At 46.2% G+C, this 18632-nt stretch overlaps 1 protein-coding gene across 2 annotated transcripts in view; it reads left to right on the top strand.

The window, feature by feature from the left end:
* CLPB (ClpB family mitochondrial disaggregase) overlaps positions 1-18632 on the top strand; it is a 146432-nt gene that overhangs the window by 107268 nt on the left and 20532 nt on the right. For both annotated transcript variants that reach the window (XM_055320580.1, XM_055320581.1), the window contains exon 7: positions 12532-12646. In XM_055320580.1, coding sequence (XP_055176555.1) covers positions 12532-12646 — 115 coding nt within the window. The remainder of the gene's footprint in view (positions 1-12531; positions 12647-18632) is intronic.

The following is an 18632-nucleotide window of genomic DNA, read 5'->3' as shown; positions in this document are numbered from 1 at the left end:
TATACAGTCATCTATGTTGTAACAACGCAGAATTTTGATGGTGTAAAATGGCAAAGATTTCCTTTTGGCCTCATGAAGCCTGTCCATCATGTGTCAGTGATAGAGCCTCTGTTCATTATAGGCCCTCAGAGACCAGACTGGCATTGCAGCCACCTTCTGGGATGTTGCAGGTTGCTGGCCAGAGGGAAAAGAATGCTCTGGAGGGTCTTGCATCTGTAGTTAAATGCTCATTCTAGAAGTAGACCCTTTACTTCCAATCACACTGGACAGAACTAATCCTTGTTCACACCCAGTCACAAGAGGCCAAGAAGAATAATCCTGTCATGTGCTCAGAAGGGGGAGAACTGGAAATATCTGGCAACCAGCATTAACCATATAATTTGTTTCCCTGGGATCCTTAGTAACTGTCTTGCAGTGGTTTCCTCCAGAGAAGAGGGGGTAGAAAGGGAGATGGGATTTCACAGCACATCCTGAGTGCTTGGGACAGCAAGAGTGAAAGTTCCTAGAGAGCAAGCACTTCTCTCCTCTCTGTTCAGATTTTCCACCCCTAGGAGCAGCCCTAGAGGTCAAATCAGTTTCCTCAGATGTCTTAAGGAAATCCCTGAACATGTTTCACTAACCTCCAGGACTGCACTCCTATCATTCCATGAGAGTACACCCTGGACTTGGCCAGGAGAACCCGTGGTGTGTCAGGTGGTATGACATAAGGCAGACCTCTTAGTGCCAGCATAGGTGGAGGGGTTAGGGCTGCTGAGGAACACTTAACAAAATTTTGCTGCCTAAGAAGTGGCTTAATGTTGGCCATGTTAGTACAAGGCTAGGGCCCGAGTGAATAAATGGTGGTTGCATCCCTCTATTCCAGTCAGACCCTTCTGAACCACAGAGGGCGGTTGCAGATATTATCATCGAAGTAGACACAGAGCTCTCAGAATCTGTGCTGAGTAGGGCAGCTAAGGGGGCAAGAGGAAATATGCCATAGAAAAAGCCAAAGGCAGTAGGAACTTCTGGCCCAGAGAGGAGAGACCACACATAGGCACAAGAATGGCTGTGAGAGGGGAGGAGATTCAGAGGCAAAGCTGGGACAGAGCCAGGCTTGGTGGTACCTCTAGGGAAGGGGCTCCCTAACAAAGCTGTCACATAGTATAAGGGGCTGCCTTTAGAGGCTGGTAGACCACTTAGAGACAGCCCGGGGTTCTGTCACCTTTCCATGGAAAAGATTATTTCTCTCTTGTCACCTCTCTGCACTTGATCCTTTCATCTGGTCTGGAATGTCCCAGCTGTGCATTAAGTATCTCCACCTGATTGCTCTGCTGTCCCGTCACCCCTCAGTTCTCCTTGGATATCTGTAGCATTGTCTTTCTCCCAGTTGCCCAGCATCTACTTGTCACCCACTCTTTCTGCTCTGCTTTTTTTCCTCTAAGCTGAAAAACACAAAACAAAACTACCCCTTCAAACTCGTGAGGCAGTTTCATAGGAAGAACACTGCTTTAGATCTGGTCTGTCCTTCTTGACAGTAAGTAAGCAGCAGCTGCTGCTGAGTTCATGCCCTACATCTGTAACCTGATGACTCAGGCCTGGAGAGTGCTAAGGCTCCAGCCTGAGACCTCATCTCCTGGCTCTTTGTCTAGACATGGGTGACTGCAGCTCTGATCTTACCTTGCTCCCCTTCTATCTGTCCAGCATCCCCCTGCTACCCAGCTACCTTCACCTACCACCCTGTAGTCAAATATGTGCTCATTATGGTAAATGTGTCAGTATAAAATTCCTGTGTCTCATTATAGAATATCTGGAAAGTAAACTGAAGAAATTTAAATAATTCAGTACATTTTATGAATAACATCTGTGTGCCAGGGTCTAGGCTAGGTAAGAAGACAAGTGGATGAAACACTCAAGGAGCTTACTGTCTGATGAGGAGACAGGCAAGTGAAGCATAACATCACTGAGTCATAGTCTCAAGGAAGCCCAGAAGCTCTGGAAATCCAGAGCTGGCTTCAGATCCTGCCTGGGAAGATCAAGGCAGGCTCACTGGAGAACATGTCAATTGGGCTGCTGGAGTGACGGGGTAATGGGCACTGAGGGGGGCACTTGACGGCATGAGCACTGGGTGTTACCCTATATATTGGCAAATTGAACTCCAATAAATATACACACACACAAAAAAAGAATCTCAATTAAAAACATTCTTGCCCTACTACCTATACATAATCACTATTAATATTTTTAATTATTTATAATAATAGTAGGTGTCTTTTATTGAGTACATCTAGGCACTATGCCAGGTTATCTGTTTTTTTCTAATCTTATAACAAATCCTTGAAGCAGCTCTTATTACCCCCATTTTACAGATGGGAAAACTGAAGCTGAAGGAAAGAAAGCAAATGACTTACAGAAAATCAAGTTGTTATAAGTAACTATTGGGATATGAATGAGAGGATTTCCTTCTATAATATAATATTTGCCTTTTCTGGAATTTATCTATCTATATATAGATGGCCTCTTTTTTTAACCTGATTGATTTCACACTGGCAGCCATTTTTTATTTTGACAACCCAAGAATTTATTAAAAATGTGACCCCTTAGAGATTGGAAGTGTGGATTCTCCAGCACAGACCCCCCCAATCCTATTAGATGCTGACCTGTCAGACATTTATATTTCCTAGTTCCATATTTGGAATCTGGATTTTTACTTTTTTGTTTTTTTTTTTTGTAATCTCTACACCCAGTGTTGGGCTTGAACTCATGACCCTGAGGTCAAGAGTCCCATGCTTTTCCAACTGAGCCAGCCAGGTGCCCCAGTTAATATTATTTCTTGATTTTTTTCCCATTTTCAAGTCATCCATAACCCTAATTTTTAATTTCTTTTTTTAAAAACGATTTTGTTTATTCACAAGAGACACAGAGAGAAAGGCAGAGACACAGGCAGAGGGAGGAGAAGCAGGCTCCATGCATGGAACCCAATGTGGGACTCGATCCCAGGACTCCAGGATCACGCCCTGAGCTGAAGGCAGACGCTCAACCACTGAGCCACCTAGACGTCCCCTAATTCTTAATTTCATCCTGCCTTTTAAAACTTGTTCTTGTCTAAAAATCTCTGTCACCTTAACTAGCCTAAATGATTTTCTCCTTACTGCCAGTTTGCTCAGTTTCTCAGTATTCTCTGTGCAGAAGGGTCTCTAGGTCCTTGGGAAGATTCAGAGGTAGGTGAAGCCCAGCCCCTGTCCTCTGAGTTGGCCATATAGAAGAGGAGGATGGGAGAGAAGCAGGCACTCTTAGCTCTGATAGCCACAAACTGATTTGTACATTAGGAGGGGTCTGCAGAGAGTTTGTGGGGGCTCCAAGAAAGCATGGATCACCTTCAGACAGAGTGAGCAGGGCAGGCTTCATAGAGAAAGTAGCTTGTGATCTCAATTTGAAGGATTTCACTACTGTCTTAGAGTTTAATACTTAAAGCTTAGACCATTTCGTGTTTTAACTAAGAGATGAAGGAGAGAGGTAGAAATATATCTCTGTGCACACGATGGCAGATAAAACAAAAATATGGGGAGCTATTCCATGATGAATATTCAGCTGAGGGGGACGTGCTGGTGCCAGCCTGCATCTCTACTGCCGGAGCCTCATTCCACCGAGACTCACGAGGAATTTATTGCTCATTTTAATCACACCCAGAGAATGAATTGGCAGGAATATTAGGCAGATAGGCCTATCATATATATTTTATTTGCATATCCCAGTGACAGAATCACAAGCACATTTCCTATATCTATATTTTTTCATTTGCTTCAGGGGTAGCTGGGGATGCAATGCTCCCTTGGGCCTGCATTCTGGGCTGCAAGCCTGGGTGCTCCCATCAGAGCCGATGAAAGTCCTCTAGGAGAGCAGGGGTGAGGTACACAGGAGGGTAAGAGGCTTCTCTTACTTCTGTCTTAGAGCAAAGTGATACTCCTTCCCCATCTTGCCCAGCCTTCTCCCTGCTGCGTCTCATTTCAAGTGCCAACATGCTGCATGCCTAGCCCTGTGCTATATGGAGGACAGTACCATCTGACCTTCACTGCAGGTTTACTGTGGGCCAGACACAGAGCTTTATGGGGACAAACTTTTGCTTTCTCTTTTGTTTTTAACTTTATAAAAATTTATTGAAATACACTTCATAAGGCACACATATCGTAAGTATATATATAACTCACTGTATTTTCACAAACTAAACACATCTGATCAAGAAACAGACCATTACACTCAGAAACCCATTTTATACTTCTTCCAGTCACTACTCATCCCCCAAAGGTAAGGATTATCCTGATTTATTTTAATCTTTATGTAATTTCAAAAATAGTGCAAAGAATTCTGTAAACCCTTCACCCACATTACCTTTTGTTAAGATCACAAAAGGTTTTTATCACATTTGCTTTATGATGTATGTAAATATTATATAGAGAGAGATACACATTTTTTTCTGAACTATTTAAGAATAACACACATGATGCCCCTTTACCTACCCCTAAATAGTTGTGTTTTCTAAAAAAAACAAGGACATTTTCTTACCTCGGTACAGTCCTCAAAAGCAGAGTATTAATATTGATATTAACTACTCTATAGATGTTACTCACATTTCACCAGTTGTCCCAATAATTATCTTTACAAGAAAAGAGAATTCTGGATCCCAAGTTGGATTTAGTTTCATGTCTCTAGTAGTCTCCTTTAGACTAGAATGGTTCCTCAGTTTTTCCTTCTTTCATGATCTTGACATTTAATGAATACAAGCAGATTATTTTATAAAATGTCCCTCAATTTGGGCTTGTCTAATGTTTCCTTATGATCAAATTCAGGTTATGCATTTCTGGCAAGAACAACTTCTGGTGTTTATTTTCAGGAAAATCATTAGGTAGCCCCATGCTAATAGCCCCCGTGTAGGAATAGGAGATTTGTGTTTTAAATCTCATCTCCCTAAACAGACTTTGAATTCCCTGAGGCAGAGAACAGATCTTTTTCTTACCTCCAGGGTGGCAAGTGCAAGCTCTGGAGCCAGACTGCAAGGGTTAGCATTCTGTCTCTATTACTTGCTACCAGTGGAATCTTGTTTTAATTTACTTCATCTCTGTACAGTGGAGGAGGAGATATTCTGAACTTCTTAGGGCCATGAGGATTACAGCAGCTGGTGAGACTGCTGCTGTAGCTTAGCAATCGGTGAGACTTAGCAATCGATGCTAAAACTAGTGAGTAGGAGTTTGAGGAGTAACAGGATTATTTAAATAGGCTCAGATCTTCATCCCACAGGATACTTATTAATTACCAGGGGGAAAATGGTAATGGAGAAACCTGGTACAGAACACCTTAACCAAGTGATCAAAGTGAACATCACCAGTTACAGGATAATCAGCATCCTATGCCTCCTGATATGATGCAGAGAACACAACTCATCTTCTCACTTGAGCCAGTCCTTGCCCCTCTTAATCTTCTCTTACCAGTCTTTGGATCAGCCTAGCTATTTGCAGAGTGACATGATCTGATTTACATATTAAAACACCATTCTGGCTGCAAGGTGGATGGACTGGAAGAGAGGAGAATGGAGTCCAGGATGCTGACATAATTAATGGACACCAAGTATAATAGAACTGACACATACTGTTCCCTAACTTCCTCTCCTAGGATGTATACTTTATGAGTTAGTTCAGGAAATTTTCAAGTCCTTTGAGTGCCTCTCTCCCCCAGCTTTATTGTACCTCCTGGGCAATTCTTACCATCATCCCCTAACATTAATCTCATCTGTTGCCCCCTAGTCCCTTTGGTGACTTTCCTACCTAGTCCTCTCTGCTATTCTAGCTTCAGAGCATGGCAGAAACGCTGTGATGCGAGTTGAGGTCACAGGAGGATGGGGCATATCTGAGTATATCTGAGAGCATCTAGTAAGCTCTATGGCCCTGACCTCCATGAGAAGCAAATTGTAACTTGGCCTTTTTTTCTCTTCCCTCCTCCATACCTATCATATTCTTTTTTTTTTAAATAAATTAATTTTTATTGGTGTTCAATTTACCAACATACAGAATAACACCCAGTGCTCATCCCGTCAAGTGTCCCCCTCAGTGCCCATCACCCATTCACCCCCACCCCCCGCCCTCCTCCCCTTCCACCACCCCTAGTTCATTTCCCAGAGTTAGGAGTCTTTATCTTCTGTCTCCCTTTCTGATATTTCCCACACATTTCTTCTCCCTTTCCTTATATTCCCTTTCACTATTATTCATATTCCCCAAATGAATGAGAACATACACTGTGTGTCCTTCTCCGATTGACTTGCTTCACTCAGCATAATACCCTCCAGTTCCATCCACGTTGAAGCAAATGGTGGGTATTTGTCGTTTCTAATGGCTGAGTAATATTCCATTGTATACATAAACCACATCTTCTTTATCCATTCATCTTTCGATGGGCACCGAGGCTCCTTCCACAGTTTGGCTATTGTGGACATGGCTGCTAGAAACATCGGGGTGCAGGTGTCCCGGCGTTTCATTGCATCTGAATCTTTGGGGTAAATCCCTAACAGTGCAATTGCTGGGTCGTAGGGCAGGTCTATTTTTAACTCTTTGAGGAACCTCCACACAGTTTTCCAGAGTGGCTGCACCAGTTCACATTCCCACCAACAGTGCAAGAGGGTTCCCTTTTCTCCACATCCTCTCCAACATTTGTTGTTTCCTGCCTTGTTAATTTTCCCCATTCTCACTGGTGTGAGGTGGTATCTCATTGTGGTTTTGATTTGTATTTCCCTGATGGCAAGTGATGCGGAGCATTTTCTCATGTGCATGTTGGCCATGTCTATGTCTTCCTCTGTGAGATTTCTCTTCATGTCTTTTGCCCATTTCATGATTGGATTGTTTGTTTCTTTGCTGTTGAGTTTAATAAGTTCTTTATAGATTTTGGAAACTAGCCCTTTATCTGATATGTTATTTGCAAATATCTTCTCCCATTCTGTAGATTGTCTTTGAGTTTTGTTGACTGTATCCTTTGCTGTGCAAAAGCTTCTTATCTTGATGAAGTCCCAATAGTTCATTTTTGCTTTTGTTTCTTTTGCTTTCGTGGATGTATCTTGCAAGAAGTTACTGTGGCCAAGTTCAAAAAGGGTGTTGCCTGTGTTCTCCTCTAGGATTTTGATGGAATCTTGTCTCACATTTAGATCTTTCATCCATTTTGAGTTTATCTTTGTGTATGGTGCAAGAGAGTGGTCTAGTTTCATTCTTCTGCATGTGGATGTCCAATTTTCCCAGCACCATTTATTGAAGAGACTTTCTTCCAGTGGATCATCTTTCCTCCTTTATCGAATATTAGATACCTAGGAATAAACCTAACCAAAGAGGTAAAGTATCTATACCCTAAAAACTATAGAACACTTCTGAAAGAAATTGAGGAAGACACAAAGAGATGGAAAAATATTCCATGCTCATGGATTGGCAGAATTAATATTGTGAAAATGTCAATGTTACCCAGGGCAATTTACACATTTAATGCAATCCCTATCAAAATACCATGGACTTTCTTCAGAGACTTAGAACAAATTATTTTAAGATTTGTGTGGAATCAGAAAAGACCCCGAATAGCCAGGGGAATTTTAAAAAAGAAAACCATATCTGGGGGCATCACAATGCCAGATTTCAGGTTGTACTACAAAGCTGTGGTCATCAAGACAGTGTGGTACTGGCACAAAAACAGACACATAGATCAATGGAACAGAATAGAGAACCCAGAAGTGGACCCTGAACTTTATGGTGAACTAACATACCTATCATATTATTGCCCAGGGTCTCATTTTGCCTATTCACCACTCCCACCCTCAGCTGCCCTTTTGGTGAACACACTGCCAGGTTCATTATCATACTTGTTTCCTGAAGGATACCCAATATTAGGGGTTCCTGACATACCTCTTCTCTTTGTAACCCTCCCCAAAAGAACCATGCATCCCAACCGCCCACTTCTGAGCGAGTCCAGCTAGGTTTCACCCCAGCCTCCCAGCCCTTTCCTGTAAATGCACTCACAGCCAGGAGGGGTGCCATATTAAATCAAGAATGATGGATACCAGTGGCCACGATTATCCAGCCAAGATGCAGCATGGGGAGCTGGTTGCTGCTGGCTCCAGGTGAGGGCTTCTGAAGCTAATTGCATATGGCTTTTATTAAGATGATCACTGCCCCACTCCTGTTCTCCTGTGTGGCTTCTTCCTAGTGCCTCTCAGCCCAGTGCCCTCTGCTTCTGCAGGCCAGGCCACCTGCCCCATATTCTCCTCTAGTGGAACGCTGTCAAAGTAGGGCTTCAACCTTAGTCCCTATAAGGCTTCCTCCTCATCTCCTCAAAAAGCCAGGAATACTAGTAGCCTACATTTATGGAGCCCTTACCAAGTGCCTTTTCCCCTCTTTCTCTCCTCCCCGAGGTAGAATATAAACAGACCAACTATTTTCCTTTCCTAGGTTCTTCCACTAGTGTTTCACAAGCCTGGGTTCCTAGCTAATACCTTCAGAAGCCATTCATTCATTCGACACTTTTTTAAAAAATACAAACTGTGCTAAGCAGTAGGAAAGAGCATAAAGCAATAACCTTTAACCTGGTTTAATCCTAGCATCCTATACATTTTTATCAATAAGTCTGAAGTTTTCAGAACTTCTCAGAAGTTGTTCTGAATAGATATTTAGGGCTCCAGGCTGGGGGAGAACCAGGATGTACCCAGATTTAGGCCATGGGTTGAATATTTCCCAGGACCATCTAGAAAGCTCTGAAGAAACCAGCCAGGGGTGCCTGGGTGGCTCATTTGGTTGGGCATCCAACTCTTGATTTCAGCTCGGGTCATTATCTTGAGGTTGTGGGATGGGGCCGCATAAGATTCCATGCTCAGTGGGGAGTCTGCTTTCCCTCTCCCTCTGTTCATGTGCTCTCCCCTGCCAGAATAAGTAACTAAATCTTTAATATAAAAAAAGAAAAGAAAAGAAAAGAAACCAGCCAGATCCCAGTATAACCTTTCTCCCATACTCACTCCCATAGAAGTCAAGGATCCTTCCCCCGCCCATCCAAGAAAATAACAGGAATACTAAAACCACCTAAAACCATGACACTGAAGAAGAGTTATAGGAGATAAAAATGTTTCCCTAGAGAACACTTAGGGAGACCACAGTGTTTATACCCAAACCAATAGAGTGGCAAGAAAAGTCACGTTTGCCTGTGACAGAGGAAAAAGATATGTTCTGTGAGGCCCCACAGATCAATGCATGGAAAGCACCTAGAAGCAGAATTCTCTACCATGTAAGGGAAACTGACAGGCAGAGATGAGCTGCCTTGTACAGTGGAGGTATCCCAGGAACCCAGCTGGTATTGAGATGATACCCTGTGGACCTAGGCTTCCTAAGGAAGGAGCCTCAGGAGCCATTTCTGGGGCAGTGGGGGCATCTAAGTGGACTAGGCTCCTAGATTCTGCTTGAGCCAGAGCAACTCTTCGTCTGTGGAGCTCATACAGATTAAATTAGCTAAAAGGGTTCCAGTGCCCCCACCCCATCCGCCCAAAAAGCACTGGGTTAGATAGTCCGTTATCAAAATGCAGTGAAGGAGAAGAGAAGTAACATTTATCAGAGGCCTGTCAGGGGGCAGCTGCTGTGCTCTCCACTTGCATCCCTCACAACACCACCGCTACCTGTACATTGCCTATGTGCCAGAGACTCTGCCACATTCTTTGTGTATGTTATCTCACCTAATCCTCACCAGCATCCCACCAAGGCCTACAAGGTGATGGGAATTACTGTTTCTGTGTTAGTAATGAGGAAACAAAAATTCAGGGAGGTGAATTAACTTCCCCAAGGTCAGCTCGCTAGTGAGTAGACAGGGTGAGGTTTGAATTCAGATCTGCCTGGAGCAAAAGCTGCTTATTTCTGCCACACAGCTTGCCCCACTATGAGCCAAAAGAGGAACCAAGCCTCAGCTGGGGACACTATACAAAGTGCAGTGCCTCTGTATAGTGCCTGGCACTCAGCAGCTGTTCCACAACCAGAAGTTAACCTCCTCAGTTGGCAGCATGCATTGACTCCTTCTGTGAGCCAGGCCCTGTGCTATGTGATAGAACTGTTGAGATGAATAAGACATGATCTTTGTCACTGAGGACCTCACAGCTGAGTAAGGAGAGACAGACAGGCAGTTAAGTGCTCTGGAGGTACCAGGGGCAGGCATGAAACCCTACAACAGGCTCTTTAGACAATGTAGTCAATGTAGTATTTAAGTTGAGATCACCAGGGCACTTAGAGGTAGATGGGAGTAGAGGAGACTTTTGTGGTGAGAGAGCAGTATGAGCAAAGGCCCAGAGGCAGGAATACTCTGAGACACCCTCACTGAGGGGAAGTGAGGAAGCAGACCCAGCAAACCCTCGGCAGCCAGCTTCCATTGCTTCAGGCTGCTTTTGTGGCCTGCCTGACTCCAAGCTGGCCAGGCCTCAAGCCCGTGCAGAACCAGGCAGTATGCTTGTATCGCCCCATCAGAGCCTTTCCTGCCCAGTGGACCCAAGTGCTGAGAGGGGCTGGGTGGGCAGGGAGAAGGAGGAGGCAGATATATGGTGGAGTCGTCAGAGCCAGGTGATGTATGTGGCGCCTGAGGGAGCTGCACAGTGACACTCTGGATTCCAACCGGCAAGCGTCACTCCACTGGGATTGGTGCCGAATTATTGCTCCATATGAAACCCAGGACTGATGGGAGCTTTCAGTTACAGACTGATAGCAACAGCCAAAATTGGATTGTTTGCTATTTATTTTTTTTAACTTCTGTCAAGGTCACTACTGTAACAGGAAAACACTGCCCAAGCAGCAGGTATTTTTCATCCACTCTGCCTGCAAGAGCAATCTGCAGCCACAACTTTTGTGACAGGGCCTTACCTGGGCAGCTCTCTTTCTAGAGAGCTATCAGTGTTACAAGGTCTTAGGAGAAAAGAGGCTCCTGAAGATCCAGGTCTTTCTGTCCCACTCCAAGGCCTGCTTCCTTCCCCCATCCACCTGGCTCCGTGAGCACTTTATCATCAGACCTGTATACTCACCTTCCCTTGATGGCCTCTAGATAGTCCCACAGCTCCTGCTGAGCCTAGGACTCCAACTTCTTTGTGTCTCCTTCCCCTCTCTGGATTCCTGTGCCACCCAGTTCAGCTGTTAGTTCTCTCCTCTTATCTATTACCAAATTTACTTGGCAAACATTGACCAGCTGCCTTCATTGTGCCAGGACTTGTGCATTGAGTAAAGGACAGTGCCTGCCCTCAGGCAGCTCATAATCGATTTAGAGGATAGATTCACAAACATGCAACAAATTTGGTTTGTTTGTTTGTTTGTTTTAGATTTTATTTATTTATTTGAGAGAGAAACCTGGTGAGCATGTGAGAGAGAGCACAAGCATGGGAAGCGGCAGGTAGAGGGAGAAGCAGACTCCCTGCTGAGCAGAGAGCCCAATGTGAGGCTTGATCCCAGGACCCTGGAATCATGACTTGAGCCCATGGCAGACCTCAACTGACTGAGCCACCCAGGCACACCTGGTTTTTGTTTTTAAGCAGGGCTTGAACTCATGACCCTGAGATCAAGACCTGAGCTGAAGAGTCAGATGCTTAACAGACTGAGCCACCCAGACACCCTGAGAAGTATTTGTGTATGAGCCCTCCCTCCCCTCCTTGTCCAACTTAGAGCTCCCTGAGGGCAGGCCTGGCTCTCCTCTGTTCTTCACAGTGTGGTCATGCTCAGGCCTCCTTCCCTCTGCCCTTTTCTGAAGTGAACCAACAAGCCCAGGGCCATACACACATGGGCACTCAGCAGCATCTGGGTTCCAGTCTTGGGTTTCAGTCCTCCTCCTTCTCCCCACCGTGCCATTTCTATCATGGTGTGCACAGGGCCAAGCACACAGCAGTTGCTGAATAGCTGTGTTTAGTTGAAATGCAGTATCATTGAATTGGAGGATGTTCATAGCTCTGGTATAAAAACTAAAAAAGTTTTCAGGGCACCTCGCTGGCTTAGTCAGTGGAGTGTGTAACTCTTGATCTCAGGGTTGTGAGTTTGAGCCCCATTGTGCATAGAACTTACACTAAAAAAAGAGAGTGAAAACCAAGAAGATTTGCAAGAGGATAAGTAGAAAGGAAAGAACCCATATTTGTTAAGCACTTACACTACATGCCAGCTCATTATGTATGTCGTCATATTTAATCCCCAGTTTCCAGGTGAGAAAACTGAGAGTAAGTAAATTACTCCAGATGATAAGTACATCTTACAAGTGATAAAGCTGGGATTCAAATGCAGGTCTTCTATCAGACTCCAGAGCCAAGTGTTAATCTACTAGCAATACTTTATTTTACTAGCAGAGTGAGTCAGGACTCCTGAGCATAGAGTGAGGACTAGAGCAAGGGAACAATGGGAAGGACTGGGCTAGCCTTCAGTGGCCCAGAGCCAGAGTGTGCAGCAGGACTCCTGGAGACCCAGACCTGTGTTTTTTGCCCCTGGGTTTTAGTGTAGAATGAAACAATCTTGAGCCACCTTCCCTTTCTCCTCACAGTATCAAGAGAAGCAGCGGAAGCGTGAGGCTGAGGAGCGGCGCCGCTTTCCCCTGGAGCAGCGGCTGAAGGAGCACATCATTGGCCAGGAGAGTGCCATCGCCACAGTGGGTGCTGGTGAGTATCAGGACGCAGCGACCAAAAATGGGTGGGGTGGCTCATGGTCTGCTGTAGTGAAGAGTACACCTTGCTGTCACCATACCATGCAGAGGTGGCTCATAAGATTATAACTTAACATTCAGTGAGTACTTTCTGTGTGCTGAGCATTGTGATAAGTTCTCCATGTTTGTTGTCATTTAATCCTTACAGCAACCCCATGAGGTTGGTACCATTAAATCTCCATTTTATTATTTTTTGAAGATATTTATTTATTTGTTTATTTGAGAGAGTGTGAGAGAGAGAATGAGTGGAGGACAGAGGGAGAGGGAGAAACAGACTCCCCACTGAGCAGAGAGCCCAACACGGAGCTCGATCCCAGGACCCCAAGATCGTGATGTGTGTTGAAGTCAGACGGTTAACCGGCTGAGCCACCCAAGTGCCCCAAATTCCCATTTTACAGATGAGGAAGCTGAGATACAAAGCATTTATAATAATTGCTCAAGGCTGCTTTCCTGTGCTCTCTTTCATCCTGTCCACTGTCCCCATCCCCCACTTTTCAGGTAGGCAGGCTGAGACCCAGAGAAGAACAGGAGCTTGTCCATCACTTGTAGTGTAGCAGCTCAGCCAGAACTACAACTTCTATCTTTTGTTTCCCAGCCTGGAACTCTCACTCTTCAGTATAGTTTGTCAGTAGCTAGCTGACAAACATCCTGAACAAGTCTTAAGTGCCTTCCTCTTGACCCTAGAAGCTCTAATGTCGCATACTGGGAGCCCGACTGCTGTCTGGTGTAACCCCTACTCTTAATTGCCCTCCTGCACATGCAGACCCCACTAGAGGGAATAGAAAACTAGGGTTCTGCTCAGGATGATGACTTCACCTCTGTTCTCTGACTCAGACGCATGATTCTCTGAAGGTGACTGCAGACAGATGAGGCAGGAGCAGAGTAACCTGGGCCCAACTTAAACAAATATCCCCCAAGGCAATGATTCTCTAAGCATGGTCTCTGGACCAGCAGCATCAACATTCTCTGGGGCCTTGTTAGATTTGCAGATCTCAGGCCTCACCCCAAACCTATGGAATTGGAAACTCTGGGGTAGGACCCAGCAGTCTGTTGTAACACTCTGCGGGTGATTGTGCTGCTTAGCTCAAGTTTGAAAACCTCTGTCCTACAGTGTCTCAGTCCCATTCATGTTGCTTACCCTTTCTCTGCAAACATCTGGTCCCACCAGATGTGTTCCAGTCCAACCAAAGACAGCACGTGGTAGAGGCTCACTGATAAAAGGAGACCTCGGGCTGTATCACAATACAATGCCTCTCTGGGACATTCTGGAGTGGCACTTCAACCCTAGGATACCAATTAGAGTAGAGGAGGCAGCCACCCCTGCAGCACAATGAGCCCAGCCTGATCATCATTCTCGCACACCAGTGGGACTTGGGCAGTGGTCATGAGCTCCCCCATCAGGGGCCTGACCTCAGCAGCAGTTAAAAGGAGCCCGCAGGCCAGAGCTGCTCTACTGGCTAGAGGTCAGAAGGCTGCCTGCAGGCACACACAAGAACCGTGTGCCAAGGGCTGAATTGGAGGGAGAAGAGACCCTGAGAGCTCCTGAGGGTTGAAGAAAGGAGTTGCCTATGGGAGAGATGTTATTACCTGGTGGAGAGCTAAGAAAGCATCTTCTGCTGGAGTTTCTGTTCACGTGGACCAGCACTGCAACTGCCATCCTAGTGTTTTCCCTCTGCTTCTTACATGGCCCTTTCCCAGGCTGCTCCTCTTTCACCTCCTACCTCTCCCTGACTTCTCAAGCCCATTAGATCTGAAACTCCCAGAAGTTGAAGGGAATGGGGAGGAGGATGTTGGGATGGAGAGAATTAGACCAACATGGTCAGATAGTGTGTCTCCCACTTATCAACTGTATGATTCATACTCACTCGGCCTCTTTGAGCATCAGTTTCCTCACCTGTGAACTGAGGTGCCAAATCCATGACTATCTCACTATATAGCACATGCTCAGGATGTTTACCATCCAGGTCTGGGCATGTTCTTTAAATTTTTTTTTTATTTTATTTACGATAGTCATACAGAGAGAGAGAGAGAGAGAGGCAGAGACACAGGCAGAGGGAGAAGCAGGCTCCATGCACCGGGAGCCCGACGTGGGATTTGATCCTCGGTCTCCAGGATCGCGCCCTGGGCCAAAGGCAGGCGCCAAACCGCTGCGCCACCCAGGGATCCCTGGGCGTGTTCTTTAGATCAGGCCCATAGTTACTGCCTTCAAACCAGGACTAGCCCCAGTCTAGCCTCTTCCTCTGATCCTACACCAGCCTCTAAAGTACCACCCATTTCGCCTCTCCTTGTTGTTAGCCCAGAGCAGGAGTAAATGATTCAGCTGCCCACCTCTGAGGAGCTGTCAGAAGGTCTTCCCTGAGAGCTTTCCTCTACCCAAAGCGCCATTCTTTTACCCAAACCCTGCCTTATCCCTACACCTTTTCGTGTGTTATGTAGGTTGACCTGACCCTGCTGTGTCTCTAGGGACCTTAGGAAAGACAGGTATTAGGGCCTGAGCTGTGGGGTTGGTGTATCTTCTCCATTTGTGTGGTAACTATATCCCCTGCTAGCTAAGAAGCCTGTGGCCAGTGATCACATTGATAATGATCTGATAATGTTCACCTACCAACCCAGGTGGAGCATGAGGTACTCTCTGGGTCAGAATTTGTGGTAGGCAAGCAGCAGCCAGTGCTTCAAGGTCTCCAGACTGAAGAAGGTACAGGAGAGAGAAGTGGATCCAGAGGGATAGGCTGGGTCTCTCTGGATCCTCTAGGCTAGCATCAGATATATGCTAGGGACTCACTGGGTGGAGCCTGGCACCCCAGGGGTACCATGAGGATGGGCAACTAGAGAAGTGCCGCAGAATGAATTGATTTGATAAATGGCCATTTATTACCCACACGAATTGGCTGAAACCAATTTCGGTCACATCAACCCCTGGTAAGTGCTGGGATATTGATTTGTGCAAAGTAATACAGTGAATTTATCAGTGTGATCCCCAGCTGCAGGGCTTCTAGCAAGGCTGGCGCACAGTTACCGCCTTACAAATGGAGGAGATAAAGTACCAACCCCTTAGCTTAGGCCCCCATGGCCTCTCTGGTCTTCTAGGGTCACCAGAGCCAAAGCAAAGCCAGCCTACATACCACAAGCCGGAGCCTTGGCATTGAAAGTGAGACTCTCCTTCCAGAATCCAGAGCTACTCTTGGTCATGGGAGGGGGAGGATGCCTAGCCCGATGGGCAGACCTCCTGGGAGCTTAGAGCCTCTGTGTCCCACCATTCTCCTCAGAAAAGCAACCAGCAGTCTATTCAGTACATTCAGGGCTAGACTCCATCCTCTTCCTCCCAACTTGCCCACCTCCTGTTCTATCTCAGTAAAGGCACCACCATTCACTAGTCTCCTAAATAAAAACTTAGATAATTCTTGGGCTCCTCCCTCTCCCTCACCCTTTACCGCCCATCACATACCAGGTTCTAGCATTCTGCCTCTTAAATGGGTCTCAAACTTAGCCTTACGCTCCTTTCCTAATACCACTGCCCTTGCTCAGAACCTCAGGATCTGCCATTTGAATCTTGAGTGGCCTCCCTGTCTCCTTTCCTTCCCCTGGCATCACTTCTCCCGAGCTGGAGTGAGCTCTGTAAAATGTAAGAACTCCCCTGTTTAAAATCCTTGAGTGGCTCTTGCTGCTGTAGCCCAGTATACACGGCTCATGCCCCCCCCCGCCCCCCTCCCACTCCTGCACATACACCTGGCTACTGCTCACTTCTGCTTCCCTGGACACGCTGTGTTGATCTCCTTGCACTTGTTGATGCTGCCCTCTCTGCTTGAAATTCCTTTCCTTCTGGCCCTTTCCTGACCCCACCCTAGCCCTGCCCATCTCCCGCAGCTCTGGCTGTTTTTACTTAGCCTAACTCAGTTCAGGAGCAACAGACTGTAGACTTCTGAAAGCAGAGACCGTGACTGAATCATTTTAGTTTTTCCAGTTCCTGGCACAGTACTCTGCTTGAAGTAGCTCAGTAATGCAGTTTGTTGAATTAATTTGGCTGGGCCCCTTGGCCATCTCTGTGCTTTGAGGAAAAAAGAATAGCTATAAGCTTGCCCTCTAGTAGCTCACAAGCATATTAGAAACAGGAGTATATTGAAATAGTAACACTCATAGTATCTGACCTTTGACCCCTCAAGTGGACAGGCCATTCCCCAGTCCTACTGTGGGTTTAGCCTGCACACCTAGAAGCTTCCCTGCAGCTCTCTAACCAGATGCCTATCACCAACCCATTGCACCTGCTTCCACTTGACTCTGATGCCCATGAATTCCCTCAGGAAAGCTCTGCCATCGCAACTGATCTTCTGTGCTGAGGTCTGGCTCAAATTCAGAATCTCAGCATCAGTCACGTGACACACAGTGGGCTATCTCGTGCTTTACTTCCCTTTTTGACAGTCCAAAAATGTAATTGCCCAAGCCCTGCACCTTTGTGGGCCACCTCCACACCCCTCCCCTACTCTCCACCTTAGAGTCCTGTTCCTGAGCTGAGAAATACATCCAGGCCATCCCTGAGTCATGATATGAGGTGATTACTTTAGAAAACTGCTTGCAGTCCCACCTCCACCCCATACCACTTCAGATGTTCTTATTGTCCAGACCACCCTGCCCTTGCCCTAGCCTGCTGAGACACTTAAGTGAGACACTCAAGACCCAGGCCTTCTCCAGAAAGCCTTTTTTAGCCCTCCACGAGGGCCCATTCTTAGGGCTTCCTGTGGACACCTGTTATCACTCCACATACCACAGGGCATCTCTTTGAAGTCTCTCTCCAAAGGTCAAAATACCTCTTGTACAGCTTTTCCCCAGGGTTGGGCACACAGGTGTGTAAAAGATTGCTAAACTCAAGTGAATGAAGCCTGCAGCCATCTTGACATTCAGCCTCTCCTTAACATAGATTCTCATCCCAACCGCCTCCAGGAAGGGTGGTGCTCTTCCAGTGATTCCTACCCCAACGCACACCCAGAGTGAGTGGTGTTCAGCGAAAACTATTCTTTGCATTTTTTATATATTAACCACTCAGTAGCAATGCTTTGCCTTCATAAACACCGATTCTTAGAGACTGAGAACTGTTCTCAACTCATCCTCCCACCCTGAGGCTCCAGTCAATACCCACTCCACTAGCAAGCACTTCTTGAGCACTCGCTGTGCCCCTCAAACCTACAAGCAGTAGACAGGAGATTGCTAAGAGATGTTCAGGTGACTCAACCACAAGAGTTCCTCTGAAGGGCTGTTTCAGATTAGGCTAAAAATAATCCAGGAAGGAGGAGTCAGCCCACCCAGATGGCCCCAGAACCTAGAGCTGGAAGAAGGCAAAGGCCTAGGGTGGGAGGAGGAAGCAGCTATCTCCTCTCCCTTTGGTTTTGCAAATGATGGGTCTCTCTGGAATCTCCCATCACATTCGTACTGCCTGGCCATGCCCCTTCAGCTTCCTGGTGCAGATGTCAGTTGGGCGTGATGGCTCTTCCCACACTCCTCCCAGTGCTCCCATCCCATTTGGAAGCCAGTTTGCAGAGCAGTGCACACCTAAACAGCACAGACCTCACTTTAGGCATCTTTAGAGGTGCCCAGCACTTGGCCCAGAGCTTGTGTGCTGCACAGATGGAGAAGGTTCCTGGAGAGGGATGAAGAGGAAAGAGGAAACCTTCTTCACCCAAGAGTAGTAGTGATCACTGGGAGCATAAAGAGACTTAGGTCCAGGCCTCATTCTTCTCTGTAAGATGGAAATTGAAGTATCTGTGTTTTCCTCCTTGGATTCCAGAAAGACCAACAATTAATTCATTGAGTCAGCAAGCATTATACTACCTCTGGGCTAGTCCCAAGGTCCCCTCAGGAAATGGAGCTGCTAGCATCTGCTCCCACAGATGACATACCATAGAGCACACCCTCCTCCAGGACACAAGGGCACAAGTGGATGAAACCTCTTG

Source organism: Nyctereutes procyonoides, unplaced genomic scaffold (genome assembly GCF_905146905.1).
Source record: "Nyctereutes procyonoides isolate TBG_1078 unplaced genomic scaffold, NYPRO_anot_genome, whole genome shotgun sequence".
Taxonomy (NCBI): domain Eukaryota; kingdom Metazoa; phylum Chordata; class Mammalia; order Carnivora; family Canidae; genus Nyctereutes; species Nyctereutes procyonoides.
The sequence above is the reverse complement of the archived record's forward strand: the minus strand, read 5'-3'. Positions and strand labels throughout refer to the sequence as shown.